General features: G+C 45.5%; 1 protein-coding gene and 1 long non-coding RNA gene across 6 annotated transcripts in view; one reads left to right on the top strand and one right to left on the bottom strand.

The window, feature by feature from the left end:
• Nucleotides 1–13,266, top strand: part of RREB1 (ras responsive element binding protein 1) — a 124,804-nt gene extending 111,538 nt beyond the window's left edge. For 4 of the 5 annotated variants that reach the window (XM_084508229.1, XM_084508231.1, XM_084508232.1 and 1 more), the window contains 2 exons: nucleotides 4,887–5,633; nucleotides 8,864–13,266. In XM_084508229.1, the coding sequence (XP_084364355.1) occupies nucleotides 4,887–5,633; nucleotides 8,864–9,384 (1,268 nt within the window). In that variant the 3' untranslated portion in view covers nucleotides 9,385–13,266. The remainder of the gene's footprint in view (nucleotides 1–4,886; nucleotides 5,634–8,863) is intronic. The other variant, XM_084508233.1, reaches the window with a different exon arrangement.
• LOC311431060 lies at nucleotides 4,634–6,422 on the bottom strand. The gene is made up of 2 exons (XR_014689214.1): nucleotides 5,847–6,422; nucleotides 4,634–4,944 (listed from the first exon to the last, which is right to left on the bottom strand). It is a non-coding gene; the product is annotated as an uncharacterized lncRNA (long non-coding RNA).
• Nucleotides 13,267–17,658: the final 4,392 nt, after the last annotated feature.

Below are 17,658 nucleotides of genomic sequence, written 5' to 3'. Positions count from 1 at the left end.
TGCTTTAAAGTCCCCAAATCATTTCCACTACAACACCCTGTTTTATCTAATAGCTCCTCAGCATCTCAAGCTTCACTCTCTATTCCACCTTAGTTCCAAGGAAAAAAAACGCAGGAAAACAGAACCAAACCAGCAGCCTCCCCGCCTTGATCTCTATCTGCTCTTTTATCTGAAACTTTCCATGTTCAGTGTCTCTCCTGATAATTTTGTTTGTGTATGCAGGAAAGCAGTTTACTCCTCGTTTTGTTTCTGCTTGCCATCTCTAAAAGATGAAGTGGACTGTTCTGACTAGGCCAACTTAAAATTGCAGCTTGAATTGTAAATAGACTTCAGCAAAACAGTCTTCTCTTGCCACAGTTTGAAGGAAAAAGTGATTTTGGCTACAACTATATAGTGGTTTCTTTCATGCAGTAGGAAAAGTTTTTGCATTCTCAGATGGAGTCCTTGAGGTTTTGCTTATGAATATATCTCCTGAGAAGTTTGTTTTTTCCCAGAAGCTGAAGAGGCAGCAGCCGAGCTGCAGCTTCACATGGCCGCCTCCTTACGGCCTCACCTCCCCGCCTGTCCCCTCCCTCTCCTATCTTCTTTGTCTCCAATCTTCTTTGGCTCCTGTGTCATGACTGACTCTGTGAAACTGTGCCGCCTTCATTGCCTCGCCTCAGAGAAGCAACACAAACGTGGTCAGCCAGGACAAGGTTGTGTGCTCTGCAGGGGCTTTTGCAAGGGCAGCTCTCTGCTCTTGTCCTCACCAGCTGTGAGTATCTGCAGGATAAAAAGTAGACTGGAAAGCATTTTACAGCCTTAGTGAATGGTGAATAGGAAAGGATGAAAGAAATAGCAGGCCTTTCCCATGCAACCTGCCTTTCTCTCTGCCTACATGTGGCTGCTCGGCACTGTAAATCAGCAAAACCCTGGAGCCACTGGTTCTGGAAATAGGAATGACCCGTCTGAGAGGAGCGCGGGCTTTTTGCAGGTGTGTTTGCCCAGATCTGAAGGCTCGGTCAAAATCCTTCCTTCTGTGTAAGATAGCCTAGCCTTCTGTGTGGCCAGCAAGGTTTTCTGTCACTAGCAGTATGCGTGTAAAGGGGGAAAGGCCATCAGCGTGGGCCAGGCCTCAGCTCTGCAGGAGCAGAGAGAGCAGTGCCTCTTGCACTGCCAGGAATCCCAGCCCAGGCGCCCAGCGAGGCTGTCCTCACGACAGTCGTCTCTCCCACACACCTGCCCGGCTCCTGTGCTGCTCTTCCAGTTTGTCTGCAGCGGAGCAGGGCTGATTTCTCACCCAGCCCCAAAGAGCCGGGTTTTGTGCAAAGCAGGTCACTTTTTCACCAGCTGCGAAACCAACCGCGCAGGTTGGGGGTAACCGCAGAGCAGCTCGACTAGTCGGGAGCTGCCATTTTATGATATGCATGCAGTTTCGTAAGGGGCCTGTGAAACTCTTCCCTGACACGGAAAACAGCAGGTCTAGTTGGTGCAGGTAGGAAGGAAGAGCGCTCACCCAAACACGTATGCATGTTAACGTGATCCCGGCTCGGCCCGTACCTGAATTTTGAATGTGTTCATTCAGTGGTGGTGAGCCAGTTTTGGAAGAGCGAGCACGTGTGTGCCTGTGCTGCCAGTGTCTCAAGTCTTCGCGCTTCCTGAATGTGTGGTGTTGAAACTTCACCTTCCTTTTCTCGGTGTCAGCCTCATCCGTCTGCCTGTGCTGGTAAGGCAGCGTGGCTTACCTGTGGCCTGCCTGTCCCTCAGAGCCTCTCTCTCCCACATGAAAATGTAACCGTGGGTCAGCCACACAAGAAGAGAATAACAGCTGAGAGGGGTACAAAGGCTAGAAAAATGAGATGGAGTAAGCAGGACAAGGAAAAGTTAGGGAAAATAAGGGGAAAAGTGGAAAATCATGCCTGATAAGCAAAATGCTGAACTTAAAAGTTGGTAAGGTTTCTGCATTTGAGGGATTTAAAAGAAAGCCTTCCAGTTTGAGCTTGCTCTTGCTTGAGTGCTACTGATGCATATTCCCCTCCTTAACGTTGCTCCCAATATTTCCTGTCTGAAAAGTCAACTTATTCTGCACCCACTGTCTTGTGTTTGGTCAGCAAAGAGTTGCAAAGCATGGCTCCTGCCATGACAGAAGAGGAACTCCATCTATCTTGGTCTCCTCACGCTCTTTACCCATCTCCATCCTAACAGCCTTTCCTGCCCTGCTCCCCAGTAAAACCCTCCTCCTTGCTTTGCTTGCAGTTTTAATTCAGCCTAGTGCACATACCCTCAGGGGAGCGTCTCCTGACCTTGACCCGTGGACCTCACCTTGCTGAGGCCTGGAGCTGAGGCACCAGCACTGGGTGTGCAGCAGCCATTTGGGTGCTTTCCATTGGTACTGCTTCAGGATCTCCATGCCGCAGCCCACTTTGCCACACCAGTTTGTTGGTTTTTTTGTCCATCATTCATCAATATGTCTTGGTGGCAGTAGCAACCAAAGGCTGCTGGCAAGGAAGCTCCTTTCCTCCTTGTTTCCGTTCTCTCTTGGAGCAGTGGTTCTGGGGGTCACCTCAGTCCAACCTAAATCCATGTCGGTGAGGAAAAGACCCTGCTGACTGTGCAGTTCTGTGAGTGTTAGGATCACGTAAGGGTTGGGGCAGGAGTCGGTGGCCAGGGACAAGGACAAGGACCTTTTCAGCAGCATCATAGAGTCGCATTGCTCATCATTAATCCTTCCTTTCATCCAAACTCTTGGGCCAAGATGAGGGGTTCACAGGGATACACAGATGTCCTGTTCCTGCCCCCAAAATGCTGCGTGTGTAAGAAGGCAGCAGGCCAGGAACCCACAGAAGTGCTTCTTCCTCTGTGTTTTTTTTTTTGTTTTTTTTTTTTTAATCATTTTCCCTGTATGGACGTGGCCTGAGTTTGGGTTCTGGTTTTGCTCCCTTGCCTGCAGCATCAGCCACAAGATCCTGCTGCCTGCGTGGAACCAAGAATGCTTTGTGTGCCCCCTGCTTCTCATACGTGCCAGTCTCACATTTCTCAGCTTGTAAAGCAGTGCTGCCCCTTAATTATTATGCTTTGGGATTTCATCTGGATTTTTAGAAATTGCCTCTTGCAGTTTATAATAACTTTAATTTTTTGTCTTAATTTATCCAAACAAGGAGCAACGAGTCAAAACAGAATTCAAATGCAGGTTTGTAAGGCACTTGTAGGTGACCTTTGTTTTCAGGTGCGCACATCCTCAAACTCTCCAGCATTATACACAAATTAGGGCTTTGTTGCAAGTTTTAATGGGTAGATAATTAGATGAGGAATTAATTTTGTCAAATGCTTTTGTGTAATCCACTGTCTATGTAAACTGATCTGTTTTGATTAAAAGGTAAGATTATTTTTTTGACAGATGACTTCTCCCCTTCAAACCCCCAAGAGAAAGAGTATCATGGATTATGCTGTATTAAGTGATAGTTCACATTCTGGAAATGTTGCTTAGCTTTGGCATTTGTTTAATAGCCATTGATTATCACTTTTGCAAGGAGATGGGGTCAATGCAAGTTACCCTGCAAAACTACATTTGGACTACTAAGTGGCTGAGAACTACCTTCATACCTTCTGCAATTACTCCTTGCTTATGAAAAAAGCCCCTAATGGGCAATCCATGCAATTTAGAGACAAGCACACATGGTGCTGTGTCAAATGCAGGATTTAAGTCCACCTTGTAGATACTAAGTGGTTATTGGACTTGCAGATAAATGCTGAAATGACTGTTAAGTTGTGTGGTGCCTTGGCTGCATGCTGTCGACAAGAAGGAGGTGGGGGAATGACTTAAAACAAGGGAAGTTTCAACTTCCAGAAAGCATGACTTGCTAAGCTCATGTCCTGGAACGGCCGCTGGAAAGTGGCACAGGAGATGCAGTTACATGCTGTGCATCACTCAGCTTTAGCATCCAGATCCAGTCCAGCTTATTTCCTATTTACACGTACACTATTTGTATAGAGCTTGGGAGAGGTGCAGCTCTGCAGCTCTGCCCCTTTGTTCACCTTACCTGTTATATTTTTTGAACATAGATTTTATGTTATGTCCTCAGCAATGGTAATGCTGCTGCAAACTGATAGGGTCATGGAGGATGTCATTAAGGTGGACATTTTAGGTGTGTTTTGGTTTTTAGTTGGGGGAATGAATGGTGAAACAGCAAAGGATGTCACCTATTAAGCCGTCTTGGCTTAATATTCCGATTCCAGGTGGTATCGATGTAACAACAAGCATGCATCAAATACCCACATGGAGACAAACTTCTGCAGCTTTTGCTTATATGACGTATACCCAATTTTTTAACTGTCCCCTGTGTTAATGCGTGTGATAATCTTTAACATTTAATTGTACAGATTGGTTGCATGAGGCCTTTACGTTCCCTTGGAAAAGCATTTCTCACTACTTACAGTTTATCAGTTAGATTAATACATGTGTTACTTGTGTTAAATGTGCTAAATACATGGTGTTACTTCAGCCTATATCCATATTTCATACGTGAGTTTATAAATACTACCTCCGTGTGTCTCTGATACAGCATATTTCTAACAGCAGTGACCTAAACTCATCCTCAGTGTCTCAGCGTTTTGTGTTCTCTTGTAAAAGCGATTACATCCCACTTCAAGAAACTGCCACGAATGCATGTGTATTTTGGAAAAGAAAGCATCTTATTACAGATTTTTAATCGTCTTGTTAACTGGGTTCTGTGGTGTTTTGATCTCTTTTCAGCTGTAAGTTACTGGCCTGGGTCACAGATAAGAAAAGCAGATGTTGGGACACTTGATCAGCAGCCCTGCTCGTGGGTCCGTGTGAAGCCTTACTGCTGATAGCTGTGAGTCAGCGGAGGGCGTCCCACTGAAAGCTTCTCTCTGTTTGCTTGCAGACAACCAGTCCGATGCAGAGACACCCACCACAGGAAACGAAGTCTTGGACCTGACCTCCTGCGAGAAGGAACAGCCAGAGGAAGTAACAGAGCTACCAGGGAGTGAGTGCAGCCCCAAGGAGGAGCAAAAGGCTGAATCCCCTCCGGCAGAAGAGGACGCTGAAGAAAAAGCAGATGAATATGAAGAGGGCCCTGAAGAAGATTCTGTAAGTAACAAAAGTCTTGACCTCAATTTTGCCAGCAAATTAATGGACTTCAAGCTGGCAGAGAGTGACCAGAGCACAGGCAGCAGTTCTCAGACTGAAAAGAAACATGCCTGTGATGTTTGTGGCAAAACCTTCAAGTTTGCTGGCACTCTTAGCCGTCACAAAAAGGCCCACATTCGTGAGGACAGAAAAGATGAAAGGAGCAGTGAGGATGAAAGCAAAAGCATCCAGGATGATGCAGGTGCTCCCTTGATGCAGGACTCTGGTCTTGAGCAGGAAGAGTCTCCGATGGACTTGAAGGTAGTGGAGTCTCCTGTGGACTGTGAGGCAACAGGAAAGGAGAATGAAGAGAGCGAAAGCATCTCTGAGGGGGAAGGCACAGAGAGAAAGTCCACTGAGAAGAGCAGTGATGACAAAAAACCAAAGACTGATGGGGCTAAGAGTACTGCAAAAGCAGACAAAAGAAAGAAAGTCTGTACTGTGTGCAACAAGCGTTTCTGGTCCCTGCAAGATTTGACGCGACATATGCGGTCTCATACAGGTAAGAGGAGATTTCAAGGCAGAGCAGATTGCAAGCCAGTCTGCCACCAGACTGGTGCATCTGATCTGGAGGTGCACAATTACTGCTAGCACTCGAGGTTGGAGACACTGCTTTTAGTCCTGCAGGTAGCTGCAAGGTATCTTCTCTGCCCCAATCTCCATGCTGCATACAAAGCCTATTAAGGGAGCAGGAATAGTCACAACACTGCCTTACCTTCAGTTCCCAAACAGTTTTCCCCTATGCTTACTTAGAGTGTTCAGAGGTGAAGGCAGATATGGAGAGCTCCACACAATTGTTCTTGTCCAGCTTCTCACTCCCTTCTCACGGTGTGTGCATGGCTCTACCTCTTCCCAGTATTACTCTTCCCAGTATTTCGATGAGCAGTGAAGAAACCTGGCAGTACATGATAAGACTTCTCTGAGCAGAAGTTGAAAGAAAGAGGGTTTTTGTCTGATTGTCAGACATGCTGCTATGCTGATGATGTGCATGACCTGCTGCCTGAGTGAAAGGCACAGCTACAATTGGCACTCTGCTTTTCCTTCAAACTTGGGCAGAGAAAGTGGAATACAGGTAGTAAAGTCTTTGCCTCATGACTTGGCTCGGCAGTTAAAATACTTGAGATTGCTTTATGGGATAAATTTCAGTAGTGCATTGTGAAGGAGATGAAGTCATGAGCCAGCTCAAGGGTGAATTAATCACTCATCCTTATTAATTCATCCTTATTAATGATGTATTTTTACCTGTCAGTGAGCTGTTCCAATGTGGGAAAGGAAGCTGGTGCAGTTTGAAGTTTTGTGTCTTTTGAAGGCGCTTTCTGCTGAAGACAGTATCTTTGAGATTAACTTTGAGTACAAAATATTTGTGCTGTACTTGAAGGTAAAGGTTCAATAACCTACACCAAAGACCAGTGCCTTAACCAAACGTTTTACCTTCTGAACTGTAAATACTGACCTCTGAAGTGCAGAGATGACTTGTTTTTTTTCTGGCATCGAAGACTCAAATCTTGAGTGAAACAAGGGGTGGGCCCCATTCTCGTGCCTATTTTTATACTAATACAGAAGCTTTGGGAAGATTCTAGTATCTCAAACTCCGAGCTTTATACCCAAATGAGTGTAACACTGGTGTGTGTCTGTGGAGATCCCATAGTGTGTGTTTTAAATGTTTTCATTGCACACTGAGATAGGCAGACCTTGTTGACATGCCAATTTCTTTGCTGTCCATTTCTCTGTCTTATTTGACACTGAAGGATATTTCAACATAGACCAGCTGCTGAATAGAAACATGGGTCAGTGCTTTCTTCAAATAAATTTAAGTACCTACTGTTCAGATCAGTGCATTGTCAAGTGAGGATTTTGCCTCCATACTGCCAGTTGACTCTCCTCTTTCCTCTCTCCATCCCACTCACTCAGACATATTGGCAGAATGCTGTCTATGTAATATTGCCTACACTTTGGTTATAACTTTTTTTTTTAAGATAAGTGTGGGAAGTTTTTGTAATTCTTTTACTCGAAAGAGGAGCACAGGGGCACACGTAAGCGTGTAAGGGATCCCTGTTGCAGTGCCTGCCTATGGATGGAAATCGGGCTGAAAACAATTTCCCTCACCCAGTGCAGACTGCCCCCTGGCACGTAGTTGTAGGGGGCTCTGGGGCACCCTTCCCAAGTGCAGGGTGAGCCATGGCACTGCAGCGTTTGCATCCAGGTGGTGGATGGGCAAAGGCTGCCGGCTGAAAAAGCTCCTGGCACGGGGCTGGAGCTCTGTCCCCTGACCTCTGTCAATAGCAGGTGCTTGAGCAGGGCACCAGGGAGAAACATTGCTCAGAAGTGTCACACCTCTCGGGGACAGCAGGAGCAGCTTGTACACAGCAGCCAGTCTTTGTAATTTATTTACATTACACTTTGTAATTTATTTACATTTTAATGATCCCAAGTGTTATAACAGAGAAATTAGCCTCAAAAGTGTTGTTCTGTGTGCTGGTTTGCACAAATTGGTGTCTTGGTGGAATTGCACTGCTGAGAAGTCTTTAATAGCTACAATCAAGCTGAATCCATCAGGGTGGGACCTTTGGTTCTTCAGGGTTGGTAGGGCAGCAGTGGCAGGTAGCACCTTGGGGCACTTTGCTTCATCAGGAGTTTGGGGGAATTTTATCAGTGGGGCTGTGGCTGCGTTGTTTTTCCGTGAACTCATGCTCAGGAAACTCTTGAAGCATTTCAGGTGCAAAAAGCGGTTCTGGAAGCAGAGCAACCTGCCTGTCAATTACAGCACAGGAACAGCTTTGCAGCTGCTCTGAGGCTTAAGGCTGCAAAGAAAGTGGAAGAATTTTGCCTGGAGAGTAACATTTCTTGCACAGGTGTAAAGAGGTTTTTTAGGGGCTTTCATCCGTTGCTCCTATCAGAGATCAGAGTAGAGCAGCAGGTTGAGGAATATCAACAGCGTTGTAAACAATATCCCAAGGCAGATGTTTTCCACTCAGTCAGTAAATGTTGATCACCTCTAACAGACACCTCTGGTGTCCTGTAAATGCCTGACAAATCTAGGCCCTGTAGCTGCTTATTCTTTCTTGAAACACAGCGATGCCATCAGCCTGCTTCACAAAAAGAGTAGGGGTTGTTGTGTTGAGTAATTCACGACAGCTTCTCTTTGACTTAGCTAAATAACTCGGGTATTACTCGCCTGCCAGCGTCTAAGAGAGGGAGATGTTTTTTCATTTTTAAGTCCTGTTGATCGCAGGTGCCTGGGCAGTATCCCTACCTTTCCATCTCAAATCCCCTCTCTCTGCATATACCGGGGCCTGACCTGTGACATCGAGCACCCGTGGAGGGGGAGCTGCTGTAGCAGTGCAGGTGGCTGCTTTCACGAACGCATTTAAGCTCCATAGGATGACTACAGAGTTCTTCCAGAAAAGTTGCTGGCTAACCTAGATGGGATGCTCACAGGCACCTGGGGCGTATGGTCTTCCCTGCTTAGAGCGGGGCCATACCAAGTTTGTAGAAACCTCCAGACACCTAGGTTTTGGTTTTTCATTTGTGCCCCATGGCATTCGTCTGTATACCTGCTTGCATACCATGAGCTGGTTTGATGGTACGGAGGCAAAAACCTGCATAAATGTGGCACCCAAGTTCAATGAAGGTACTGAATCTGCAGGGTGTGGAGCATCTCATGCTGCTTGAAACAGGAGGGCGGTGCGTTTGTGACCTTACAGCTGACTTTGCACTTCCATTCTCTTGTAGGCGAGAGACCGTACAAGTGTCAAACCTGTGAGCGGACCTTCACTCTGAAACACAGCCTGGTTCGTCACCAGCGCATACACCAGAAAATCAAAAATACTCGAAACCACGGGAAGGAGAGCGACAAGGAGGAGACCCAGTCGAGGTGCGGAGAAGACAGCGAGAACGAGTCGAGTCACAGCGGCACCAACCCCATCTCAGAAAACGAGTGCGACTCCGCGGGGGGTGTTGGCAGCCACCCATCCACCTCGAGAAGCCGAAAAGAGTCCGTGGCTGGCACGGCCAAGGACTCCCCCGGCAGAGAGGAGAAGCCGAGCGGGCGAGGGGCTGGCGCCTGCCTCCCGGAGCCCACCAAGAGCGCACAGAAACAGACCGCAAAAGACCAGGAAGCTCGGGGTAGCTCCGAGCTCGAGAGACCGCCGGGTTTCATTCAAGACTTGCTGGAGATGCACAACAAGAAGTCTCCCATGAATCACATTCTTGCCTCTGCAGACAGTGCGCCTCAGCTCTTGGGGGTGGAATGAATTGCTAGGAGGTCGGACCCGTCCCAGCACACAAACTAAAGCCAGCAGAGCAAGGTTTCCAGGGTCTTGTTTTGGAAGAGCGACCTAGAGCTGTGGGGAGAGTATGGCAGACTGGTTGCAGTGCCATATGCCTTTCAGTATAATAATGCAAGAGACTACAGTATATACTGATTTGAGTGCCTTACTACTTTATTAGATCTTTTGGTATCATAGATTTTTTTTTTTTTCAAAAATGATTTTTTTTAATATTTTAATGAATTATTTGGAGAGGACCTTTTTCATTTAAGCATTAATGTTACCTTTTGTATTGGTGTGTGTGAGCTTGGTCTTGTATATCTGTGATAGTCGCTGTGTTTGTTCTCTGAGCTGGAAATGGGGCAGTGGGGTGGGAGGCCCTTGGATACCACAGCCAATAACTGGAAGAAAATTATGTGAATTTCATACAAAATAGTCAGAGGAAATGCAGATGAGATGTTGATTTTTTTTTTTTTTTCTCAGTAGATGTTCTTGCATTTGCCACAGGGTGGAGCATTAAGCCTGTTCCAGGCATTAACAACGTGGCAGTTGAAGGTGTTCAAAGTGGTTCGAGCCAAAAGCAGGAAACACAAAGAATTTCAACCTCATACTTGTTTCCACTTTTCAGCATTAGAAATGGTGTTGTAGTTACTAGGGTTTTTTTCTGGCCGTCGTGGACTGAGTGTGTATACAGAGAAGAGTTACATAGCAACGTAACCTATGGAAATTATGCACCCGCTGTTATATATGTTTGATTTGCTTCAATATATTATTATTATTATTTTATTATTATTTTATAAATTCATCAGTTCGCTTGTCTCTGCAGTCAGCAGAAACCAATGGGCAATATTTGCCCACGCAGATGTATAATGCAGCTTGGATCCCCTCTCTAAATGTTTTTGACTTCAAGCTTTCACCAACTCCTCTTCTTATGTTGCAGCTCTTCTACTGTACTTTAAATGAAACCCTTCCTCTGACCGGAGAGTCAAATGGAGGCCAGCAAATTACCATCACACCCGTACAGGGGAACATCTCACTCGTGGTGGGGTGTGCGTGAGCGTGTGTCGTGCGTGTGCGAGCGTGTGTGCGTGTGTGTGCTGGGGGGGGCACCTGGGAGAAGACGCCTGCGAGAAGGGGGTGGCCGAAGGACCCTCCGCGTGCGTGAGAAAGGCACTGCAAGCACGATGTGGGTCTCGTTGCAGTCACGTCAGTGACAGCGAGTGTTACTTAACGAGCAAAGTTTTTCAGTCTTCCAGTTGAAAGCAAGCAGGAGAGAAATGCGAGCCTTACCGTGATCTTGCTACTGTCATGTTCTAGAGCAAGAGAATACTACTGGTAATAAAACTACAGATATAAGACATGTTAAAAATAAATAAAGTAAATTAAAAAAAAAAATCTTCCTGAGATTTTGGGGTTGATGCTTGAAGACTTGAGGTGTGTGTCTAAATTTCATATCGATAATTTAACCCCTTTAATGCTGGGAGCTGGGATTTCTCCGAATGGCTCCTGTTGCCGGCAACAGGTGACACTCCAGCCACCAGGATTGAAGGGGTTAGGCAAAATGTCTCCTACTGTAGCTGTGCGCTTTTAGGAGCGCACAGTGTTTTTGTTGTTGTTGTTCTTGTTGTTCTTGTTCTTGTTGTTCTTGTCGTTGTTTGTTAATCGTCCTTCAGTCATGACCTCTGGGACAGACAGAGCCATAATAGCATTGCCGGAGCCTCACTGTGCTATTCCACCACTGCAGCCCCCCCAGCCCGCACTGTGATCCTCCCCACCCCTGCAGAATCGCTTTTCCTGCTTTCATCAGACATGGAGGAAGTGGGCCTCAGACCCGTTCTATATTATATAATATATATCTATATATATCTATATCTATATTAAAATTCTCCAAAAATTTCTGGAGACTGAAATCTAACTGTCCAGAATTCAAAGGAAGAGAAACCTTCTTGAGTAATATTCTTGCAAATAGAATAAGAAAAAATGGTTGAGGTATATGTGATTTCTATTTTGTTTTTGTTCTGTTTTGTTTTTAAATAGGGATGTATGAACCAGTTCAGAAACAAAGCTAATGCCAGATAGATAAATCAGTCAGAACCAATGATTCATGTAAAACTCTACCCAGGTGCATTCTACTTAATTAAAACCAGTTCACACATCCCTGAAATTGTTATTACTATTATAATTATAATAATAATTATTATTATTATTTTGGGTATTTTTTGGTTTTTATTGTTTGTTTTTTGTTCTTTTTTTTGTTGTTTTGTTTAGTTTTTTGTTTTTTGTTTTTTTGCAACTCTCCACACTAAACTGCGCAATACTGTGGGGGAGAAGCCATTACTAAACTATATGCTGCAGAACAATGTAGCAAGTAATTAATTCCCAGCAGCCTGCCGGGACATCTGCTAGCAATAATCACTATTGATTTAAAGCTTTATTTAGCCTTTATCTATATCCTAGTAGAGTATAAGGTCTTGCCACATTTTATTGACATTTTTATTAGCTGAGTTTGACTGAGAACTGTTGCTGTTGTTGGGTTTTTTTGTTTCCCCCCCTCCCCCAATATTAAACTGTGAAATTTATAATGTGTTTAAACTATGGGTGAATCTTAGGCTTTAGTTTGCATGTTCAGCTAATTTGTCTCTATACGATTTTTGTTTGAATCTTTTTATTTTTTTCTTCTCTCAGGGCTTTTACAAAAAACAAAAAACAAACAAAAAAAGGATCTTCTGAAATTCTTTTGCCTGAGTTGCAATGGACTTAACTTGGAGATAATTCAATCACTACATTAAGCACTTGACTGTGAAAGCGCAAAAAAAAAAAAAAAAAAAAAAAAAAGGAAAAAAAAAAAGGAAAAAAAGATTTTTATTTGTTTTTTAATGAGAGAACCTTGTTTGAGGCTATTCTGAAATAACTTTTCGGGGCTATGTGACAGTCTGATTCCATTTTCAGAATGATTCATAATTTTCTCTCTTCTCTGTGTGTCTCCTTTCTTTCCTCTCTCTATCCACGAAGGAAGTTTAATCCTAGTGATTTCATCCCATGCAGGAAACAGTAATAAATGTGTAGAATTCATATTTTTCTAAAGGGAACTTAAACTGCTGCTACGAATTGTGTACAAGACTGGTTTATGCCACATGAACAGAGAATCACACATTTGTTTTGGTACTTTTATTCCTCTTTTTATTCAGTTGTACAGTACTTCCAAATTCAAAATAAAAGTAAAAGTTGTTCTGTATCAAACCATCTAAGCAATAAAATGTTATATTTAAAAATTATAGGTTACAAAATGGACGTGGCTCTTCTTGTGGGTTTGTTGTAACTTGCTTTCAAGCTTTTCTGTTAGAGGACAGCATGCAAACCAGAGCTGTCCTGCATAACTAGTAGTACTGTTTCTCTTCCTTCATTTGGACAGAGTTTGAACCAGCGGTAGCTGTAACACTTTGAAAATCCGTGTGCGTTTGTTCTCTGGTAGTTGAAACCCTTTGAAATGGTGCTCCTCTTTGGTGGCAGTTTCTTAAAATAGCAGCTGAAAGCAGAAGAAAATGACATTGGTGCTGATTTTCCTGTACAGGTGTTAACTCAGAGCTGCATGTCCTTTCGTTGTTAACCATAACCCCATGGTCACAAGGGAGTGTCCTTTCGGCACGGTGTGGTGATGGAGAGCGTATTGATTGATTTCTGTGTAAAAGGAGCTTTCTGCCATCCTTGTTTTATTTTTGCGTAAATGCATATGGCTGTGAAATCTTCGGGATGTATTGGAAAGCCACAAGCATGTGTCAAAAGAGAAAAATCCTTTGTTTTATCTTGTTGGAGCCGCCTTAGTTGCATTTTATATGCTTTCTTACAAATAAAATGCATTTCACAGGATGGTGAGCCGAAGAATCATCTGAGTTGCGTATCCAGTTCTGGAGGCCAGGGAACCATAGAGTATCGGAGCATCTGCATCCTAAGTCTTGGTGGGATGAGTCTTTCTGGTAGAGAAGTGAAACAAATTCAGCATCAGAGAGCCATACCCATGGACTACTGCATGCCCTGCTTCTGCTTTCCTTCTTCTAGCCTCTGGTGCCATCATGGCAGCTGCTAAGGCTCCCCACAGGGCTTTTTTTGGTGAGGATCCAATTCCTCACTGCTGAACAGGGAGAGGTTACAGTAAAACCAGTCAGCATTGCCTAAAACCAAGGAAATCTGATGAGGCAGGACTCTCTGAATTACCTCAAAGGGGGTGGCTGAAGGGATTGAAATGATTTCTGAGGGAGAACTACAGAAAATCTCATTTTCCCTCTGACACCTATTGGCATGAGACATCTCCCTTCCTCTTGCAAGCCTGTGAGGCTGATGGGAAACTCATGTACAAGCAGTGTCAGAAGGTGTAAAAAAAACAAACGGTGGGATGAGCTTACATGGCTGGGAAGAGATCGTGAGCAATGATTTACGAAGTAGATGGCTTGGAAGCACTTGATATTGGCCACGGAAGGGCGGAAGGGCGCTAGCTGTCTGCCCAGCCCCTTGCTGTCTTCTAACTTTGTACCTGGTGTCCCTGGGTGGGGAATTTCCCTGTTCAGCGTGTTCAGCAGGGTAACACTGGGCTGGCCAGCTGAACCTTGCTCCTTGTTGGAGTTTTCCTCTCCTCCTCCCTGTACCAGCTCCTGTGGTAGCAATACCCAGATCTGGCCTGAAGCGTGGAGTTAACAGGGATGAGGTGAGGAGGGCTCCACAGCTCTCATCGAACTTGGTCCTTCCCCGCTTTATTCCCCAAAGCTTTTTTTCTCAGCTTTTTTAAAGGTGAAGCCGCAAGCTCGCACCCCTGATGTGGATGGAGAGCGTGGCCCACCCGTGCGGCCTGTGTTGTGGGCCCGCCTCACCACAGTGCTGTGGGTGCGGAGTCCCTGTGCTTGTCCCAGGGCGCTAAGGTTTGCTTGGGGTAGAGCTGAGGCCTCTGCCACTGCTGGGCCACCTTGGTGGTGAGGCGCAGGGAGGTGCTGTGGCTTTCTCGTGGTGTGGAGCGTGGATCTGTGGGCACCTGGTCGGTGATGCTGGGCACTTCAGCTCTCCTTCCTAGGAGCTGCATGAGGTGCTTTCCCTCTCTAGTCCCTGTGCTGTGCCTGGCCTGGGGAGATGATCGGTTGGCTGCAGTGTGTGTACTGAAATTTGTTAGCACTCCTGTCACCTCTGGACTTTGGGTCCCGGGAGTGCTCTGGAGTTCCTGGCCTCCAGCCTCACCCGCAGAAGGAGTGGGTGTGCAGCAGCCCTCTTCTGGCTCCATCTCCTCATGTGCTCACGCAGGAGAGACGGGAAACAAATGTCCAGAAGCAAAATGTTGTCACTGTCCCAAAACTGGTGACAACAGGTATCTGTGAATTTGTTGGCAGACAACAGTATTTCCCTAGTCTCAGGCAATTAGTGCCATGTTGGCTCACAGGACTACAGAAAGTGGCAACATCCCTAAAATAACAGGAGGTTGAGCACAGCTGGGATTCCTTAGCTAATGGTGTGTACGGTCACAGTCTGGTCCTCTGGCTTTGAAGTAAAGACATTTAGCAGGACAAGGAACTTTTTTTTTTTTTTTAAATGCAGCCTCCTCCAGAGCCTAAAGCATGTCCTGCAGATGTCCCAGCTTGTGCTCAGCAGCTCTGAGCCTTTCTCAACAAGGCCAAGCTGCTATCTCACTAACCACCTCAGCTGAAGGTTGTGTTATTAGGAGTGTGATTCTAGATGACTGAAACCCCTCTCACCAGTCCTGAAAGGATGGATCCATACCACACAAGCATGAGGCGTTTCTTCTACCTGTTGAGTAGGTAGCAGACACTTGTGGCACGTGCCTTTGTTCCTATGAAGTTAAGAGATTCATTTGTCCTGACGTACACAAGTTCGGTTGGGACTTACTAGGGGACTGAGGGGGAGCACAGCAGAAAAAAGTACTCTGGAGAATTATTCCATGTTTTAAGGATCTCTCACCAAATGTAACTCTTCCAGGTGCAAGGGCTGCAAGGGCATCCCCAGGTGCTGCCAGGGCTCATCAGTGGATCACTACTTAAAGGAGGGGGTTGGTTGTGTGTGGGTGTAGTGCTTGCTGTTGAAGCAGTGGCAGGTGTTCTGTATTATAACAAGATCTTTATGAAAACTGTTTTTCCAGTAAGATTTTTTTCCTTTTCCTTAAAGAAACTAACTGGATTCTTCTTGTAATAGCACAGAGAACACTCTGTGCTGTGTTCCCATCTCATGCTCTTATTAGTTTATTTTCACAAAGAAATTCTACAGCTTCTGAAGCCCAGGACACTGAAACCCTGTGAAGACAACCCTTCCCTGAACTTGCTCTACAGCTGTAATTGAGGGGCTTCCTGCTGCTTACAGAACAAGGCCTTATGCTCACCCAGAGCTCCTCCATCTTCTCTTTGCTGCTGTTTAGCATCTGTAATCCCAATGCTCAGCAGAAGTTTCTCCGAGGAGCCCAGCTCACAGTTTTTGCCTGCTTCAGCGGAAGGTGCTCCAGGAGCTTGGTATCAGCCAGGAGCCGAGCGGCTCGCCTTTGGCAGTGCTCTTTGGAGCAAGGCCTCCTGCTGCTGGGGGAACTGCAGGCGGCCCTAGGAGAAGGGCAGTGGAGAAGTTGGCCTGCTCAAGGACAGTAGCGAAAACCACGGGTTGATGGCAGGAGGCTGCACAGCCTGTGTGCTACGGGGCTGTCTGTCTACCTTGCTGTCGTGGGCTGCCTGCCACCTCAGGTAAGTGGCACAAACTGTGTACAGACGATAGTGTTGGTGGGGTGGCTAACAGAGGAGAAAGTTGGTTTTAATTTTCTAGGGAAATGCAAACATTTGGATATGCCTAGGAAGGGGGCCAAGATGCCTTCATTTCAGCATGCACCTGAAATCATCCCGTGGCGCTGACACTGAGTACAGATGGAGCTGAGAAGTACTGTTGAAGCTTTCCAACAATTCCAGTATTGCCTCCTACTTTCAATCTTTTTTCAAGTCCCCTCTCTGCCTAAAAAAAATACATTGAAGGGCATTTCCTATTTTAAATAAGAGTAAGTTGGAAGACTTGGCTCACAGAGCCTGACCCTGAGTGTAACACTTCTCACGTTGGTGGAAAGGAAAATGTCAGTAATTGCCCCTCAGAATGGTGTAGTAACAATGGCACAGCATCCAGGAGAGGCCAGGCCACTGTGTAATGTGGTAGGAAGCCTTGTAGCAGTCTTAGTAGGAACTGAAAACAGCTTCCTCCTTTGTTGTGTTCGTTTATTTCTCCCCTGCCAGATTTGTTTCTTGGTCTTGCAGGGAAAACTGCCAGTAACGTATGAGGAAACCCTGTACAATGGGCGTTTGCAATACACTTTTGTGAAATCATTTGAACTTCTCCAGGGCCTTTCAACAAAGGGTTGTAAAGTAGTTTACAAACATCAGTTAGTATTGCACTGTAAATAAGAAGCTTTCTGGAGAAAAGGCATCTTATCAGGGAAGACCCAATCACTTTTCACCATCTTAGAGCCAGAGGTTAACGTGGTAAAGGCCAGCTTTGCTGCAGGCTGACTCTCACTGGGTAATTCTTAGCCTGTAGCAGCATGTGGACTGTAGCCATGCTAGTAGTAAAAAGGTGGAAAGGTTAGGACAAAATGTCAGCCAGATGCTTGACAGCTCTGTCGCAATGCATGATTAGGAACAGCAAAATGTGTGTGCTTGTGGTGGGTATTAAAAAAAATGGTCCTGTGCAAGCATGTGCATGCATACACAGGCATACAGCATACACAAGCCTAGCGGCTCCTCCCCTAAACCCAGGAACAAACACATGAGCAAGCTCAGTTACTTTTGGGTAAAAGCAACCCATGTGTTGGCTGGTGCAGACTCAGCTCATGGAGAAGCTGAGCACTCTCATGTCCCACCAATATCAAGGACCTTGCACCTGATAAGGTCCAGGTACCCTGAAGAAGGAGCTTTTGGTGAGCTAACCTTTTAATCTTTCTGCAATTCTTAATGGGAAAAGTACTAAAAGTAGCTTTGATTCCAGCCTGTGCATACAGTGGCACACCTATAAGTAAAATACTGCTAGCTACAGTATTAATTCTAGCTTCTGCTGTGCTCAAGGGAAAATACTGCAGGAACGCACTAGCTTACAGCTCTGCAATGCCTAGTGCCTAAATGAGGAGATTGTACTGGCATGGTGTGTTAACCTTTCCTTCCAGCTTCTCTTACCTGATGGTACAGAGAAGGATGACTGCTTACATTTGCACTAGAATCTAGCTGTTGTTTTAAATAAGTAACATCT

This window comes from Aythya ferina (assembly GCF_964211825.1).
Source record: "Aythya ferina genome assembly, chromosome: 2".
NCBI lineage: Eukaryota > Metazoa > Chordata > Aves > Anseriformes > Anatidae > Aythya > Aythya ferina.
The sequence above is the reverse complement of the archived record's forward strand: the minus strand, read 5'-3'. Positions and strand labels throughout refer to the sequence as shown.